The 14,793-nt window shown below is 38.3% G+C and overlaps 1 protein-coding gene across 1 annotated transcript; it reads left to right on the top strand.

The window, feature by feature from the left end:
• The first annotated feature begins 2,144 nt into the window (after positions 1–2,144).
• Positions 2,145–10,075, top strand: LOC131285369 (fibroblast growth factor receptor 1-like). The gene is made up of 3 exons (XM_058314222.1): positions 2,145–2,217; positions 2,289–2,850; positions 10,051–10,075. Exons 1-3 carry the CDS (start codon positions 2,145–2,147, stop codon positions 10,073–10,075), a joined length of 660 nt encoding a protein of 219 aa, XP_058170205.1.
• Positions 10,076–14,793: the final 4,718 nt, after the last annotated feature.

Raw genomic sequence — 14,793 nt, 5'->3', positions numbered from 1 at the left:
TTGCATGCGAATAATTAGGACCGGTTCAAACGATATATTGAGCAAATAAATAAGTCAGTATTAAATCATACCTTTTCACGGGAAGGTTGCTTAAATTCTGCTTGTCAATAGGAAAAGTGAACACAAGTGCCAACGATTCAAAGCAAATGCTTTTTCGTTCTGGAAAAAGTTTTGCTCACCAAATCACTCGTTTGCGCTAGAAAATGTGGAAAGTGTTTCTATTTCTGATTTATATCGTATGGCCTGTAGTTGGTGAGTCAAAAATATATTATTTGAGTTCCATCAACTATTTCTAAACGCTGTTCATGACTAACCCAGGTTTATCACAATCGTTAAACATAACTAACAAGTCATGGAGAATAGATTCTCCACAATTCGTTCCAGAATACAAGATGTTGAACCTCAAATGCATTGTGCCTGAATCAAATCAATCGTTTTTGAAAATTGTGAAATTGTGGATATTTTCAAGATAAATATAATGTTTCCCATTTTAAACAAGGATGACGATCGATTTGAATATTCCACTTTTATATGGAAAATAACGCTGCATATAACTAGAGTTTCATTGGCAAACGTTGAAATTTACTATTGTTCCGTGAAGAAACGGTAAAAACAGAGGAATCCCTGTAGAGCTATTCGATTTTAATTATTTTAAGCTTAATAAGATTTGTTGGTGCGCAGGAAACATTATTCATGCCCAATGCTACATAACTTTTTCTGAAAGATTGAGTTCCAATATCACAACATATACTTACGATTCATAAACTACTGCTTTGGATACGAAGCAAATGTTTCAGTTTGTTCACATTTCAAACAACTTCAAATGCAGTTACCCTGCATAGAACAAGTACATGAATGATTGATGGCATGATTTGTGTACTATGGTGACTAATTTTAGTGCAAGAAACGTTTCAATACAACAAACAGGTACAATATAAAATAGACGGAGGAAGATATCAATCAACATACAACTTCCATATACTGATATATGGAGAGTTCATGCTAATTTTGGTATGCTTCACACGTCTTATCCTCTAACATCTTCAAACTCAATTTCTCAGCTACACCAACAGTGAAAATGGATGACATCACTGCGCTTTGGACGGATGAATCCGTTCAGTTCGTCTGTCGGGTACGAAGCGAGCTAGAGCCACAAATCGTCATGGGGTTCATGTCGTGTGCTGAACGAACTTTAAATTTTGCGTATTGTAGCACTGCGGATATCTCTTCAGTGGATGTCAAGGTACGCATTTGAAAAGAAAATAATATTTACCATTCTTTGAATGACAAATTTTTTATTTCCTATTTTGTTTAAAACGATTCCTTTCAGGTTGAACACATTCGGTTATAAGGCTTATGGTAAAATAGCACCACCAGAATTCGGTGTTGTGTTGTGCTTTGTAAAAAATTCACAAGGTACTTCGGCTATGTCTGCAAAACTGTATCCGGTCCATTCCCACAAACAACTTGAGCTTGAGATCGTATCGCCCAAAGGAACAGTTCATAAAGGGGATACAGCCGTTTTTAGATGCCGAGCAAATGCTTACAATTTCACCAGCCGATTCATGCTCATCCAAGACGAATACGTGTTGAATGGAACTGGACACATATACAAGTACGCTTGGGAAGTGGACTTTATAATTGAAATGCTCTCTGCGAAGAATGTGACATGCGGGGCATACCACAAAAATGAAGGATTTCGAAGCGTGACTTTAAATCTGGGAGAAGAATTCCTCTTCAATCCTATAAACATAGTGGACACAAAGTCCGTACACTTTGCATATGCTATCTTTGGAGGTTGCCTTGCCGTTGTTGCTATTGTTGGGTTAGTTTGGTTTTGGCGGAGCAGAAGTAAACAACATGCCAAGGCAGTAGAGGAAGTCGCAAAAGATGAACAAGCCAATGATGAAGAGGCAGAATCGTCCCAGATTTGCGATTTAGTGTCGACCATTCCACCGGAATACTCATTTCCGAAGAATAAGCTGTTATTCGGTCGGAAGATTGGCGAAGGTGAATATGGCATTGTTAGAATGGCCCAAGCGAAGGATATTATGGTCCACGAACCATTCACAACCGTTGCCGTGAAACAAACGAAAAGCTGTAGAAGTGCTTCACTCCTACAGGGAATGATCTCCGAGATCAAGATGATGATTCTGGTCGGCCAGCATTTGAACATCGTCAATTTCTTAGGAGTGGTTACTGAAAACATTGAAAGTAGTTAGTAGAAACCAAAATCAGTAGCACCTTATTGCAAAATGAGCGTTCAAACCCGTTTCTCTTCATTTCAGATGAACTGATGATCATCTTGGAGTATTGCCGATATGGGAACGTGCTTAGCTTCATGCAGTCTAAAAGATCTACATTCGTGAATTGTATCGATGATCTGCCCATGACTTGGATCACTTCTATTATGAATCCTGAACTAGGCGAGCACGACGCAGACGACGAATCCCGGATGATCTTACGAACCACCGATCTCGTCTGCTGGGCCACGCAGATCGCGTTTGGGATGGAGTACTTGTCGTCCAAGAACATATTCCATGGAGATCTGGCCGCTCGCAATGTCCTGCTCTGCGAGAAAGGTGTGGTGAAGATCGCCGACTTTGGTCTGGCCCGGGAGTTCAACCGCGTTACGTACTATAAGAAAACTCGCAACGATCGTGTTCCCTTCAAGTGGATGGCTCTGGAAAGCATCTTTGAGCATAAATTCAGCATCAAAACGGATGTTTGGTCCTACGGCGTGTTGTTGTGGGAGTTGTTCACTCTCGGAATGCCACCGTATCCCACTCTGGCCGTGAACGACGAGTTCTTTCGGAAACTAAAGGACGGATATCGATTGGAAAAACCGATGTACGCCAATGAGGATATTTATTACACTATGCTGTCTTGTTGGTGCGTCAACCCAGAGTGTCGGCCAACATTTCACACATTGGGACAGTTTTTCAACTTAATGTTACCACCCGTGTTGCAGAACGTAAGTTAACCTATGCTGATTTGCTTATGACATGTTGCATTTGTTTACCAAGCTTTCTTTCTATATTTTAGCATTACCTTGGATTGAATGATCAATATCTTCAGATGATGACCAGAAAAGTCAAATCTCAATAATCATTGAACAAACTTTTTTACTTATACTTTTGTTTCGCATTTTTATTTTTTCGGGTTTTTACATCTACGGTAACGGTATTTGAACACTCCACAGAAGATCAAAGAACATTTCATAGAAGCACAAACATCTCCATTGTATTTATTTCGTCGTAGAGCTGGAATTTTATTCCACTACAACCACTATTGGTATTAGCACCACTATGGGTGCACTTACCCTACCGAATACAATCCTTTGGCAATGAAGGTCAGTTGACTATTGTTTAATTCTATTTGCTTTTACTGTTTCTGTAGTTGTTACATACTATTTCTGTTTGGCCGTTGATAAGCTCCTACTTCTTTCATTAGATCAAATCTCAAATAGGCCGCCGTACTAATGTAAAGTTGATTCGGATTTCTTTTACATTATATCGATTGGTGCGTAAAAAGAGCTTGTTGAGCAATAACTGCCAAGAAATAAAAAATGTTGAAAATTACTTGAATAAAATATTTTTAGATGTTTGTGCATTATCAACACCATTTTGGTTGAAGTCCATGGAATTTTTTTTGACTTCGGAAACCGGATACATCGCTAACATACGCCTGTCTTTTCATTTTCGTCTTCTCGGGCATTCAGTTTACTACATTCGCTTTATCTTTCATTCACTAATAAATTGCAACGAGCACAACTGCCATACTTCCAGAGACTATCAACACTCTGACGGCCGGGTACATCTATAGATGTAATGGCTTCGTTTCAGTGTGCATCCGATCACATCATTTTGGTGTGCTGTCAACGCTATCACCAGACACGCACCACAGACTAATGGATGTAAACAAATATCAAATGAAAAGAAAACCAATTTCACACGGCACGTTGCTGTTCGTTCGTAAATTTTAATAAAGATTGAAAAACAATGATCAAACAGGGCGGCCAGATACGGAGGAACTAGTGCAAACGCGCCGGTCGCAAAGCGTTGCGACACCGTGAATTGTGCGGCCGTCAAAGTGTTAAGATGGTTAAAGGATGTCCTCGAAAGTATAAGCACGATTTCTAAATTACGTTTCTGGAAAACGGATGACGCCAAACAGTTGATTCTTGATGTGTTTGATTGTTTACATTCAAACCTACTAGATAGTGCATCGAAACTATTTTTTTTCAACCGTTTCTGTTAAAATGTGAGGCATTTCCGTCAAAAAGCGCAAAAGCGTTCTGCACAAATGGTGCTCCACTCCTAACATTTCGCTAAGGCAATTAGCGAAATCGGTAGGTGTGAGCACGGTTAATGAATACATATGAATGAGTATTACATTAGACCATAGGTGTGAGTATCAGAGCCGTACGTACCGCCATCCAAATGTTTCGGGAGGAGTCCAGCTTCGAGGATACGCCGAAAAGTGGTCAAAAACCCGGACCTATCGACCAACAGTTGAACCGGGAAAGAGCAAAAGCATCCAAACAAAAATAGGAAAGTTCCATTCGCGATGTGGCTCAACAAATGGGTACCTCAAAAAGTAACGTCCAATGTGCTAAAGGAAGATTGAATTTAAAATCGTACAAAAACCAAAAGAAATCGAAACAGAGTGCAAATCAGGCCGCATGCGTTAAATATCGGGCCTGGAAGCTGTACGACAAGCAGCTGTGTGGTCAATCCTCATGCATCAGCTCGACGATGAGTCGGCCAAGACCAGACCAATTGAGATATTTTGGGCGCTAACGAAGGCACACTTGAGAAAACATTTTAAAGATGCGGAAAACATCGAAAGCTTTCAAAAAAACTGTAAAACCGTTCAAAAGTGTCGAAAACCGTTCACGACAAGTCTGTACTGAGCCATATCGGAGGCGACAGATCAAAAGTGCGGTCATAAGCATACGATTTAATTAAAAAAAAAGAAAATAGCCCAGAACAGAACCCAAACACAGTTTACGAAAGAAAAATTCAATTTCTTTTTAAATCGTGCTGATACTTTCGAGGACACCCTTTACGTACGTCTCGGAGAATATGTTCGGTCCAGGGTTTATGGAATTTCGATCCTAATCGTGTTTATCATAGTTTAGATCTAACTTAATAGCATGAAATCGCCCTATCTTTGCAACAGCTATGCATGTCACAACGTTATCATGTGGATAAATCGTGAAATTCGCCTCCCAAGTGTCATTGTGTCTGATTCCATTACCAGAGTACGAATTATCACCGTTTAGTAGGAGAAAGTTGTTGTAGAAATAGGTTGAAGTTGCTCGACAACTCAAGTGTACTTTGTCACCAATATGAATCCTTCCTTCCGGAGACACAATTTTCAATGTCATTTCATCATTTAAATTATTATAAAACAGAAATGCCGTAGCTGGCTCGGCGATTTCTGAGTTCGAAGTGTTGCACGTCACAATACCGCTTGTTGGTGGGAAAACGCTTCCAGTCGCTGTAAATTCGATCGAATCATTAGATTTTGTAATCTGAAACGAAAAGTAATTAAAAAAGTAGCGGAGCGGTATGTACGAAACTATTACTTTTTTTGATCTTATCAAAAGTGTTCTCAATATGTACATTCTTGTGTGTAGAGCATGTTAAAATGAACTAATTATATTGACTTTTTCATGATTCATAACAAGAGCAGCTACAATAACAAAAATGATGGAAAATGAGTTATTCCGTTCATATGCGAAACATTGCTTAGCTCAGTGTTTTAGTAGAATTATTCAATTAGTCAAAGCGGGAGACTTAGAGAACTATTGTTTACCGTACATTTAAGAGCTCTAGCTGTGAAGACATCTTCTGTTGACATGAACCCAGCTCATTTGAGTAGCAAGGCGTAAATGTCATCTCAATGTTTGGTGGAGGATAAGCATGTCCACGGCAAACGAAGGCAACAGATTCCTCGGTGCGCATTGTTTCATTCAGCATTTCTATTTTCGGGCGCCCTGAAACCCCAGAATATTGTTAAAACAGATATACAAGAGTCTAAGAGGTTGATATTCACTCACCATGTACGAGGATTTGAAGGCTGTAATAACTGACAATACCACCAAACGTGACTATTATCTGAAACCAACCGCTTTCTTCCATTACTGTGTTTGCTACATTAAAATCTGTGCGATAGGTGTATTCTTTTTTTCCCATGCACGATCGTTTGTCGTTCGCCAAATTTGTATTTTTGAAGTGTTCACAAAGAGAAACATTTGGTTTCTTTACGATTTCCACAGTCATGGAATAATTGCCATGATACACTGATATTTGGAATGGTTGATTTCCCTTTAAAATCAATTTCATGCTTCCATTTCTTGTGTAGGGTGTAAGTAGGTTAGAATTTTCGACGAATTTTACAACACTTAAATGCGTTATGCTGCATTCCTTGGCTGTATGCAGTGTACAACACGCATACATCCCTGATTTTGTACTCTCTATCTTGTGAATAGTGAGTACTGTGTTATTAACAGACACATTCCACCTTGGATCAGTTTGTTTTACCTACAAAATCGAAATTTAATAATATTTTGATGAACTATGTTTTATATTTGAGGCTGATCAATCGGTTTCGTTTTCATTTCACAAACCTCAACAAACGAAGAAATATAAGTAGATTGAAAATACCATTTAACGATCCAGTTGTCTGTGATCTTTTCATTAACACATTTGAGGGTGGTTTCACTGTTTATTGGGACGATTCGATGTCTGCCAATCCACGTAGATGAACCATATCTATCAGTTGTAATTTGACCAACCGTCAATCCTGTTTGAGCAACACAATACACTTTAATAAAGGAATACTCCTGTCAAAAATACTGCAGCAACCTACCAAACAGCAGTTGAAACACGATGAACAGAGCCAATTTGCTTATCTCCATTTTTCTTCTGTTTTACACTGGAGCACTTTCCACCACTTGTTTCAGCATATTTCACTTGTCACAGCATATTATACCAAATATAATCGTTCTGCAATGAAGTTCAGTTGATTACTGTTTAGCAAGTTCTTGTTGAAACTGTTCTTATACCAAACTTTTTTGCTTGTGCATTTCTATGCATATCTTTTTCAATTGTTCTAAATCTGAAATCCGACTTGCACTTTTTTCACATTTATAGTATGTTAGTTTCCTATCATCTACACTGGTTGGTACGCACTATACAACGACGTGTTGGTGTGCAAAAAGTGTTTATGTAAAAGTAACAGAAGAAAAAGTGGTGCGAAGCAAATTTTTCGGTTTTTCCCAAACATCGGTTTTACCAGAGCTGATTGAATTTGTAGTGAATCGTTTTCAATTTATCAAAATAAATTATGTACACGGTTTTGATAAAATCAAATTCCGCTAACCAAATTCATTATTTGGGAATATATGAGTTCGTTCCCTCAGGAAGGATATCGCGTGAGGTATGCACATAGAAGCTGCAGATCAGCAGCGATCTTTAGCAAGAACGCGCTTTCACGTACCTCAGAAGATTTGACGAGGATATTTCTTACATGGTTTGCGCAGCAAATGTCCGACGAGAGGGATCTGAGGATTGATCGTTAGCGGTAAAGGCCCTCTAACAAGTGTTGGGTCGTGTGCTCCTGTGCTACCCAACACACACAGCACAGTAAAATGTGGCAAAACACACGACACAGAAAAACATTGTGGTACCACAGTAAATTTTCATACCATTATACCAATGCATTGTATGAACCTTTGGTTCCTTGATACCAATTCCATAGCTACCAACATCCCAGTGTACCAGTGGTACAAGGCCTCTCTCCGAAGGGAGTTTCTGTGGCTTAAAGACGGTATATTGTAGATCGGTGATCAGCCAATAATAATACCGGAGAGTGCTAGACTTGATATTCGCTACCATAGTATAGGAATAAAGTGTATAAACCAGTATTTGGAATTTTGAACATCGTTATCACATAATCTTTATATTATTAGTTGTACAAAAAAAACTTCCACCATTCGGAAAAAGGCTACGATTCAAGCGCGATAGGAAGAAATTAAAGAAGAAAGTGATTTCCTTACGCAATTCAAACTAAACGCGTATACTTGACGTACAAATGCCACGAACCTAAAGTTCCAAAAACAGCATTTTTGAATAGATTAGCTTTTAACGACTAATGATTTCTTATAAGGAACACATTTTAAACACCGGCTCTAATTGCTTGTGGATTATATATTAAAGTGTTGAATGTGAAAGTGTAAAGGGCTAAATCCCATATCGAGCAAACATAATATCAAGCAAAATTATGCACCTCATCCCAGTTGTTCCTTAGAAACTATGTACCAATTTTGAGTGGTGCACTGAATCCCACTTCTAAAGTTACGTTTGGCGAAAAAAAGGCAACTATTACCGCATTAATGGCCGCAGTTCGGACTTCAACGGCGTAGATTCCCATAATAAATGAACACCCGTGTACCGAGGCCAAGGCTATAATTCACGATAGTGCATCAATCTAATATTTTTACCAAAAAACCACGGCACCTTTTCTACATCAAAACACAATTCAGATAGGTTGGATCAATCTAACAATTTCATAACCTTCATTATTCAAAAGTATATTCATAAACATCTCTCGTATTTGATAAAACAAACAACAAAATTAAAATTTAAAAAAAATTGTTATAAAAGATCTGATATCTTGAAAGCTGCTTAGTTTGCTTACCCTATGATCTGTATTTGAAACGTCAAAGCAGCTCAAAGTTGTAAATTGATACTAATACTGTTCCAAATGCATTGATATCACTTTGTTAGTCTAGTGCACGTGCTTATAAATTTCAAGGAGTTGAATACAAACAAACCAATTACTCATTCTACTCCGCCAGTGAATAAGTCAACATTCGCGTTGCTTTTTCGTTTCATTCTCACGAATATGGATTTTATGCGTTGACCAATATTTTGAAAATGAGAAAAATATTTAAGCAAACGGCAACCTCGATTTCAGTTCACTTATCAGAGCGAGCAGTTGTCCTTACAAATACCATTGCATGAGAATAATAAGGACCGGTTCAAACGATGTACTGAGCAAATAAATAAGTCAGTATTAAATCATACCTTTTCACGGGAAGGTTACTTAAATTCGGTTTTTCAGTAGGAAAAGTGAACACAAGTGCCAACGATTCAAAGCAAATGCTTTTTCGTTATGGAAAAAGTTTTGCTCTCCAAATCACTCAAAGTTAGCGCTATAAAATGTGGAAAGTGTTTCTATTTCTGATTTATTTCGTATGGCCAGTAGTTGGTGAGTCAAAAATATATTATTTGAGTTCCTTCAACTATTTCTAAACGCTGTTCATGACTAACCCAGGTTTATCACAATCGTTAAACATAACTTACAAACCACGGAGAATAGATTCTATACAATTCGTTCCAGAATACAAGACGTTGAACCTCAAATGCATTGTGCCTGAATCAAATCAATCGTTTTTGAAAATTGTTAAATTGTGGATATTTTCAAAATAAATATAATGTTTCCCATTTTACACAAGGATGACGATCGATTTGAATTTTCCACTTTTATATGGAAAACAACGCTGCATATAACTTGAGTTTCATTGGCAAACGTTGAAATTTACTATTGTTGCCTGAAGAAACAATAAAAACAGAGGAATCCCTGCAGAACTATGCCAATCGACTATTTTAAGCTTAATAAGATTTGTTGGGGCGCAGGAAATATTATTCATGCCCAATGCTACATAACTTATCCTGAAAGTTCCAATTCCAATATCACAGCATATACTTACGATTCATAAACTACTGCTGTTGATACGAAGCAAATGATTCAGTTAGTTCACATTTCGAACAACTCCAAATGCAGTTATCCTGTATAGAACAAGTACATGAATGATTGATGGCATGATTTGTGTACTATGATGACTACATTTAGTGCAAGAAACGCTTCAATACAACAAACAGATTAGTACAATACAAAGATATTTGGCGAGCTCATGTTAATTTTGGTATGCTTTATACGTCTAATCCTCTAACATCTTCGAACTCCATTTCTCAGCTACACCAACAGTGGAAATGAATGACGTCACTACGCTTTGGACTGATGAATCCGTTCAGTTCGTCTGTCGGGTACGAAGCGAGCTAGAGCCACAAATCGTCATGGGGTTCATGGCGTGTGCTGAACAAACTTTAAATTTTGCGAATTGTAGCACTGCGGATATCTCTTTAGTGGATGTCAAGGTACGCATTTGAAATGAAAATGTTGTCTATAAGTTTTTTTATAATAAAATATATTTATCATTTTATTTTAATCGGTTTCTTGCAGGTTGAACACACGAATGACACTTTCGAGCATAAGGCTTATGGTAAAATAACACCACCAGCATTCGGTGTTGTGTTGTGCTTTGTAAAAAATTCACAAGGTACTTCGTTCACATCTGCAAAACTATATCCAGTCCATTCCTACGAACAACTTGAGCTTGAGATCGTATCGCCCAAAGGAGTAGTTCATAAAGCGGATACAGCCGTGTTTAGATGCCGAGCAAATGCTTACAGTTTCACTAGCCGATTCATGCTCATCCAAGACGAATACGTGTTGAATGGAACTGGACACATATACAAGTACGCTTGGGAAGTGGACTTTATAATTGAAATGCTCTCTGCGAGGCATGTGACATGCAGGGCATACCACAAAAAAGGAGGGTTTCAAAACGTGACTTTAGATCTGGGCGAAGAATTCCTCTTCAATCCTATAAACATAGTGGACACAAAGTCCGTACAGTTTGCATATGCTATCTTTGGAGGATGCCTTGCCGTTGTTGCTATTGTTGGGTTGGTTTGGTTTTGGTGGAGTAGAAGTAAACAACATGCCAAAGCAGTAGAGGAAGTCGAAAAAGATGAACAAGCCAATGATAAAGGGGCAGAATCGTCCCAGATTTGCGATTTAGTATCAACCATTCCACCGATATACTCATTTCCGAAGGATAAGCTGTTATTCGGTCGGAAGATTGGCGAGGGTGAATATGGCATTGTTATAATGGCCCAAGCAAAGGACATTATGGTCCACGAACCATTCACAACCGTTGCTGTGAAGCAAACGAAAAACTGTGGATGTGCCTCACTCCTACAGGGAATGATCTCGGAGATCAAGATGATGATTCTGGTCGGGCAGCATTTGAACATCGTCAATTTCTTAGGAGCGGTTACTGAGAATATTCGTAATAGTAAGTAGAAACCAAAATAAGTAAATGTTGTTACAAAATGAGCGTTCAAACCCACTTCTCTTCATTGCAGATGAACTGATGATTATCTTGGAGTATTGCCGATATGGGAACGTGCTTAGCTTCATGCAGTCTAAAAGATCTACATTCATCAATTGTATCGATGACCTGCCCATGGCTTGGATCACTTCTATTATGAATCCTGAACTAGGCGAGCACAACCCAGACGACGAATCTCGAATGATCTTGCGAACCACGGATCTCGTCTGCTGGGCCATGCAGATCGCGTTTGGGATGGAGTACTTGTCGTCCAAGAACATATTCCATGGAGATCTGGCCGCTCGCAATGTCCTGCTCTGCGAGAAAGGTGTGGTGAAGATCGCCGACTTTGGTCTGGCTCGAGAGTTCAACCGTGTTACGTACTATAAGAAAACTCGCAACGATCGTGTGCCCTTCAAGTGGATGGCTCTGGAGAGCATCTTTGAGCATAAGTTTAGCATCAAAACGGATGTTTGGTCTTACGGCGTGTTGTTGTGGGAGTTGTTCACTCTCGGAATGCCACCGTATCCCATTCTGACCGTGAACGACGAGTTCTTCCAGAAACTACGGGACGGATATCGGTTGGAAAAACCGATGTATGCCAATGAGGATATTTATTATACTATGCTGTCATGTTGGTGCGTCAACCCCGAGTGTCGTCCAACATTTCACACATTGGGACAGTTTTTCAACTTAATGTTACCACCCGCGTTGCAGAACGTAAGTATACCGGTGCTGATTTGTTTATCACATGTTGCATTTATTTACCAAGCTTCCTTTTTATATTTTAGCATTACCTCGGCTTGAATGATCAATATCTTCAGATGATGACCAGAAAAGTCAAATCTCAATGATCATCGGACTAACGAACGAGTATTCAAGTGAACAATGTTTTCGTTTCATATATTTACTTTTGCTTCGAATTTTTAAACTTTCGTGTTTTTACGGTAACGGTAGCCAATTTAGTCATGTTGCTAACAATATGATGATTTTGACGTCGAAGTCTTGCTGCCTGTCTTCTTGGCTTACGGATTTTTGCCATCTCGTTTTTAAGTTTCTCAGTTCTAATTTTTGCGAGCCTTCTCTCCTCTGTTTTGTTTTCCTTCCTCGCTACTTCATTCTCTTTCTCCTCGGTTGTCCGGTAATTTCCTGTGAGCCGGTTCGATGCCGTCAATTCTTGGAGGTATTTTCTTTTGTAATTTGTATGCGTGAGGTAGCCACTTCATCGTATTTTGTGGCTTTTTTAGAGCAAGGTTCCATTCTAAAGTGTATTTACGTGTGTCAGTTTTGTAGAAACAGAGAAAAAACCTAATTTACATTATTATATTGCCAAAAAACGGAAAAAAAACTTGTATTCGTTCCTTTCTTCTTTGTGTTACTTGTGGAAAAAAAATCTATGGCTAGTATAGGAACAACTCTGGTATTTGTGCCTATAATGGCACTATGGTGAAAACTATGAAAATATAATAAAATTATGCATAAACGCTCTAATATCGTGTAAATCGATTATATTGGTATAAGTAGGTAGCGAAATAATATAGTTTTAATGATTTTGTAGTGATTAATAGCCTTAAGGAAATCATTATATTCGTTATAGATTCTTCCAGGAATCCAGCATGTTGGTACAACCTGACTAGCTTCTATATTACGGAATGGGATGGTTCATCTTTTGAACACTCCGCAGAAGATAAAAGAACAATTTATAGAAGAACAAATAACTCCATTGTATTTATTTCGTCGTAGAGCTAGAATTTTATTCCACTACAACCACTATTGACACTAGCACCACTATGGGTGCACTTACCCTACCGAATATAATGAAGACCTTCAGTAATGAAGGTCAGTTGACTACCGGATACATCGCTAAAATACGCCTGCCTTTTCATTTTAATTTTATCGGTAAATACAGTTTATTGGATTCGCTTTCGCCACCACCAATAAATTGCAATGAGCACAACTGACATACTTCCAAAAATTATTAAGATGATGTGCGTCTCGAAGGATATATTCAGTCCAGGGTTTATCGAATTTCGATCCTAATCGTGTTTATCATAGTTTAGATCTAACTTAATAGCATGAAATCGCCCTATCTTTGCAACAGCTATGCATGTCACAACGTTATCATGTGGATAAATCGTGAAATTCGCCTCCCAAGTGTCATTGTGTCTGATTCCATTACCAGAGTACGAATTGTCACCGTTTAGTAGGAGAAAGTTGTTGTAGAAATAGGACGAGGTTGCTCGACAACTCAAGTGTACTTTCTCACCAATATGAATCTTCCCTTCCGGAGACACAATTTTCATTGTCATTTCATCGTTTAAATTAGCATTAAAGAACAGCAAAACCCTAACGGAATCGGAGCCTTCTGAGTTCGAAGCGTTGCATGTCACAGTACCGTTTGATGGAGGAGAAACACTTAAAATTGCAGCAAATTCGATCGAATCATAAGATTTTGTAATCTGCAATGAAAAATAATGACAAAAAAAGTATCAATTTGTACATGAGCAATGTGTTCAGAGTATGTGGAAATGAATAAATGGTGTTTACAATTTGGTCATGATTCTTAATAAGAGCAGCTACAATAACAAAATAATTTGAAAATGAGTCGTTTAGTTCGTTAATGTTCCCTCATTGATTGGCTCAGTGTTTTACAGTCTGGGAATATTCGATTAGTCAAAGCGGGAGACTTAGAAAACTATTTTTTACCGTACATTTAAGTGTTTTAGCTGTGAAGACGTCTCCTGTTCACACGAGTCTGACTCATTTTTGTAGCAAGGCGTAAATATCATCTCAATGTTTGGTGGCGGATACGCTTGTCCACGGCAAACGAATTCCACAGATTTCTTGGTTCGTAGAGTTTCATTCATAATTTCTATTTTCGGTCGCCCTGAAACCTCAGAATATTGTTAAAACAGATATTTAAAAGTATGTGACGTTCACTCACCGTGTATAAGGATTTGAAGGTTGCAATAACTGAAAATACCACCAAACGAGACTTTTATCTGAAACCAACCGCTTTCCTCCATCACTGTGTTTGCTACATTAAAATCTGTGCGATACGTGTATTCTTTTTTCCCCATGCACGATCGTTGGTCGTTCGTCAAGCTTGTAGTTTTGAAGTGTTTACAAAGAGAAACATTTGGTATCTTGACGATTTCCACAGCTGTATTAAAGTCGCCATGATACACTGATATTTGAAATGGTTGATTTCCTTTTAAAATCAATTGATTGGTTCCATTTCTTATGTAGGGTGTAAGTTGGTTGGAATTTTCGATGAATCTTACAACACTTAAATACGTTATGCTGCATTGCTTGGTTTTATGCAGTATGCAACACGCATACATCCCTGATTTTGTACTGTCTACCTTGTGAATAGTAAGCACTGTGTTATGAACAGACACATTCCACCTTGGATCATTTTGTTTCACCTGAAAATTTAAAATGTTATGTTAACTCGATGAACTATGCTTTTTTTCAGGGTAATCAATCTGTTCCAATTTCATCGGACAAACCTCAACAAACCCATGAAGATTTCTATATTG

This window comes from Anopheles ziemanni, chromosome 3, assembly GCF_943734765.1.
Source record: "Anopheles ziemanni chromosome 3, idAnoZiCoDA_A2_x.2, whole genome shotgun sequence".
Lineage (NCBI taxonomy): Eukaryota > Metazoa > Arthropoda > Insecta > Diptera > Culicidae > Anopheles > Anopheles ziemanni.
Note: the sequence above shows the minus strand (reverse complement) of the source record. Positions and strands in the feature narration are given on the sequence as shown.

Bases quoted from the DNA above. Each gene is read 5' to 3' on its own strand.
- LOC131285369 (XM_058314222.1), top strand. From the start codon at position 2,145: ATGATGATTCTGGTCGGCCAGCATTTGAACATCGTCAATTTCTTAGGA. The intron at 2,218-2,288 runs GTTAGTAGAAAC...TCTTCATTTCAG, and splicing joins TACTGAAAACATTGAAAGTA to ATGAACTGATGATCATCTTG. The intron at 2,851-10,050 runs GTACGCCAATGA...TCCATTTCTCAG, and splicing joins TATCGATTGGAAAAACCGAT to CTACACCAACAGTGGAAATG.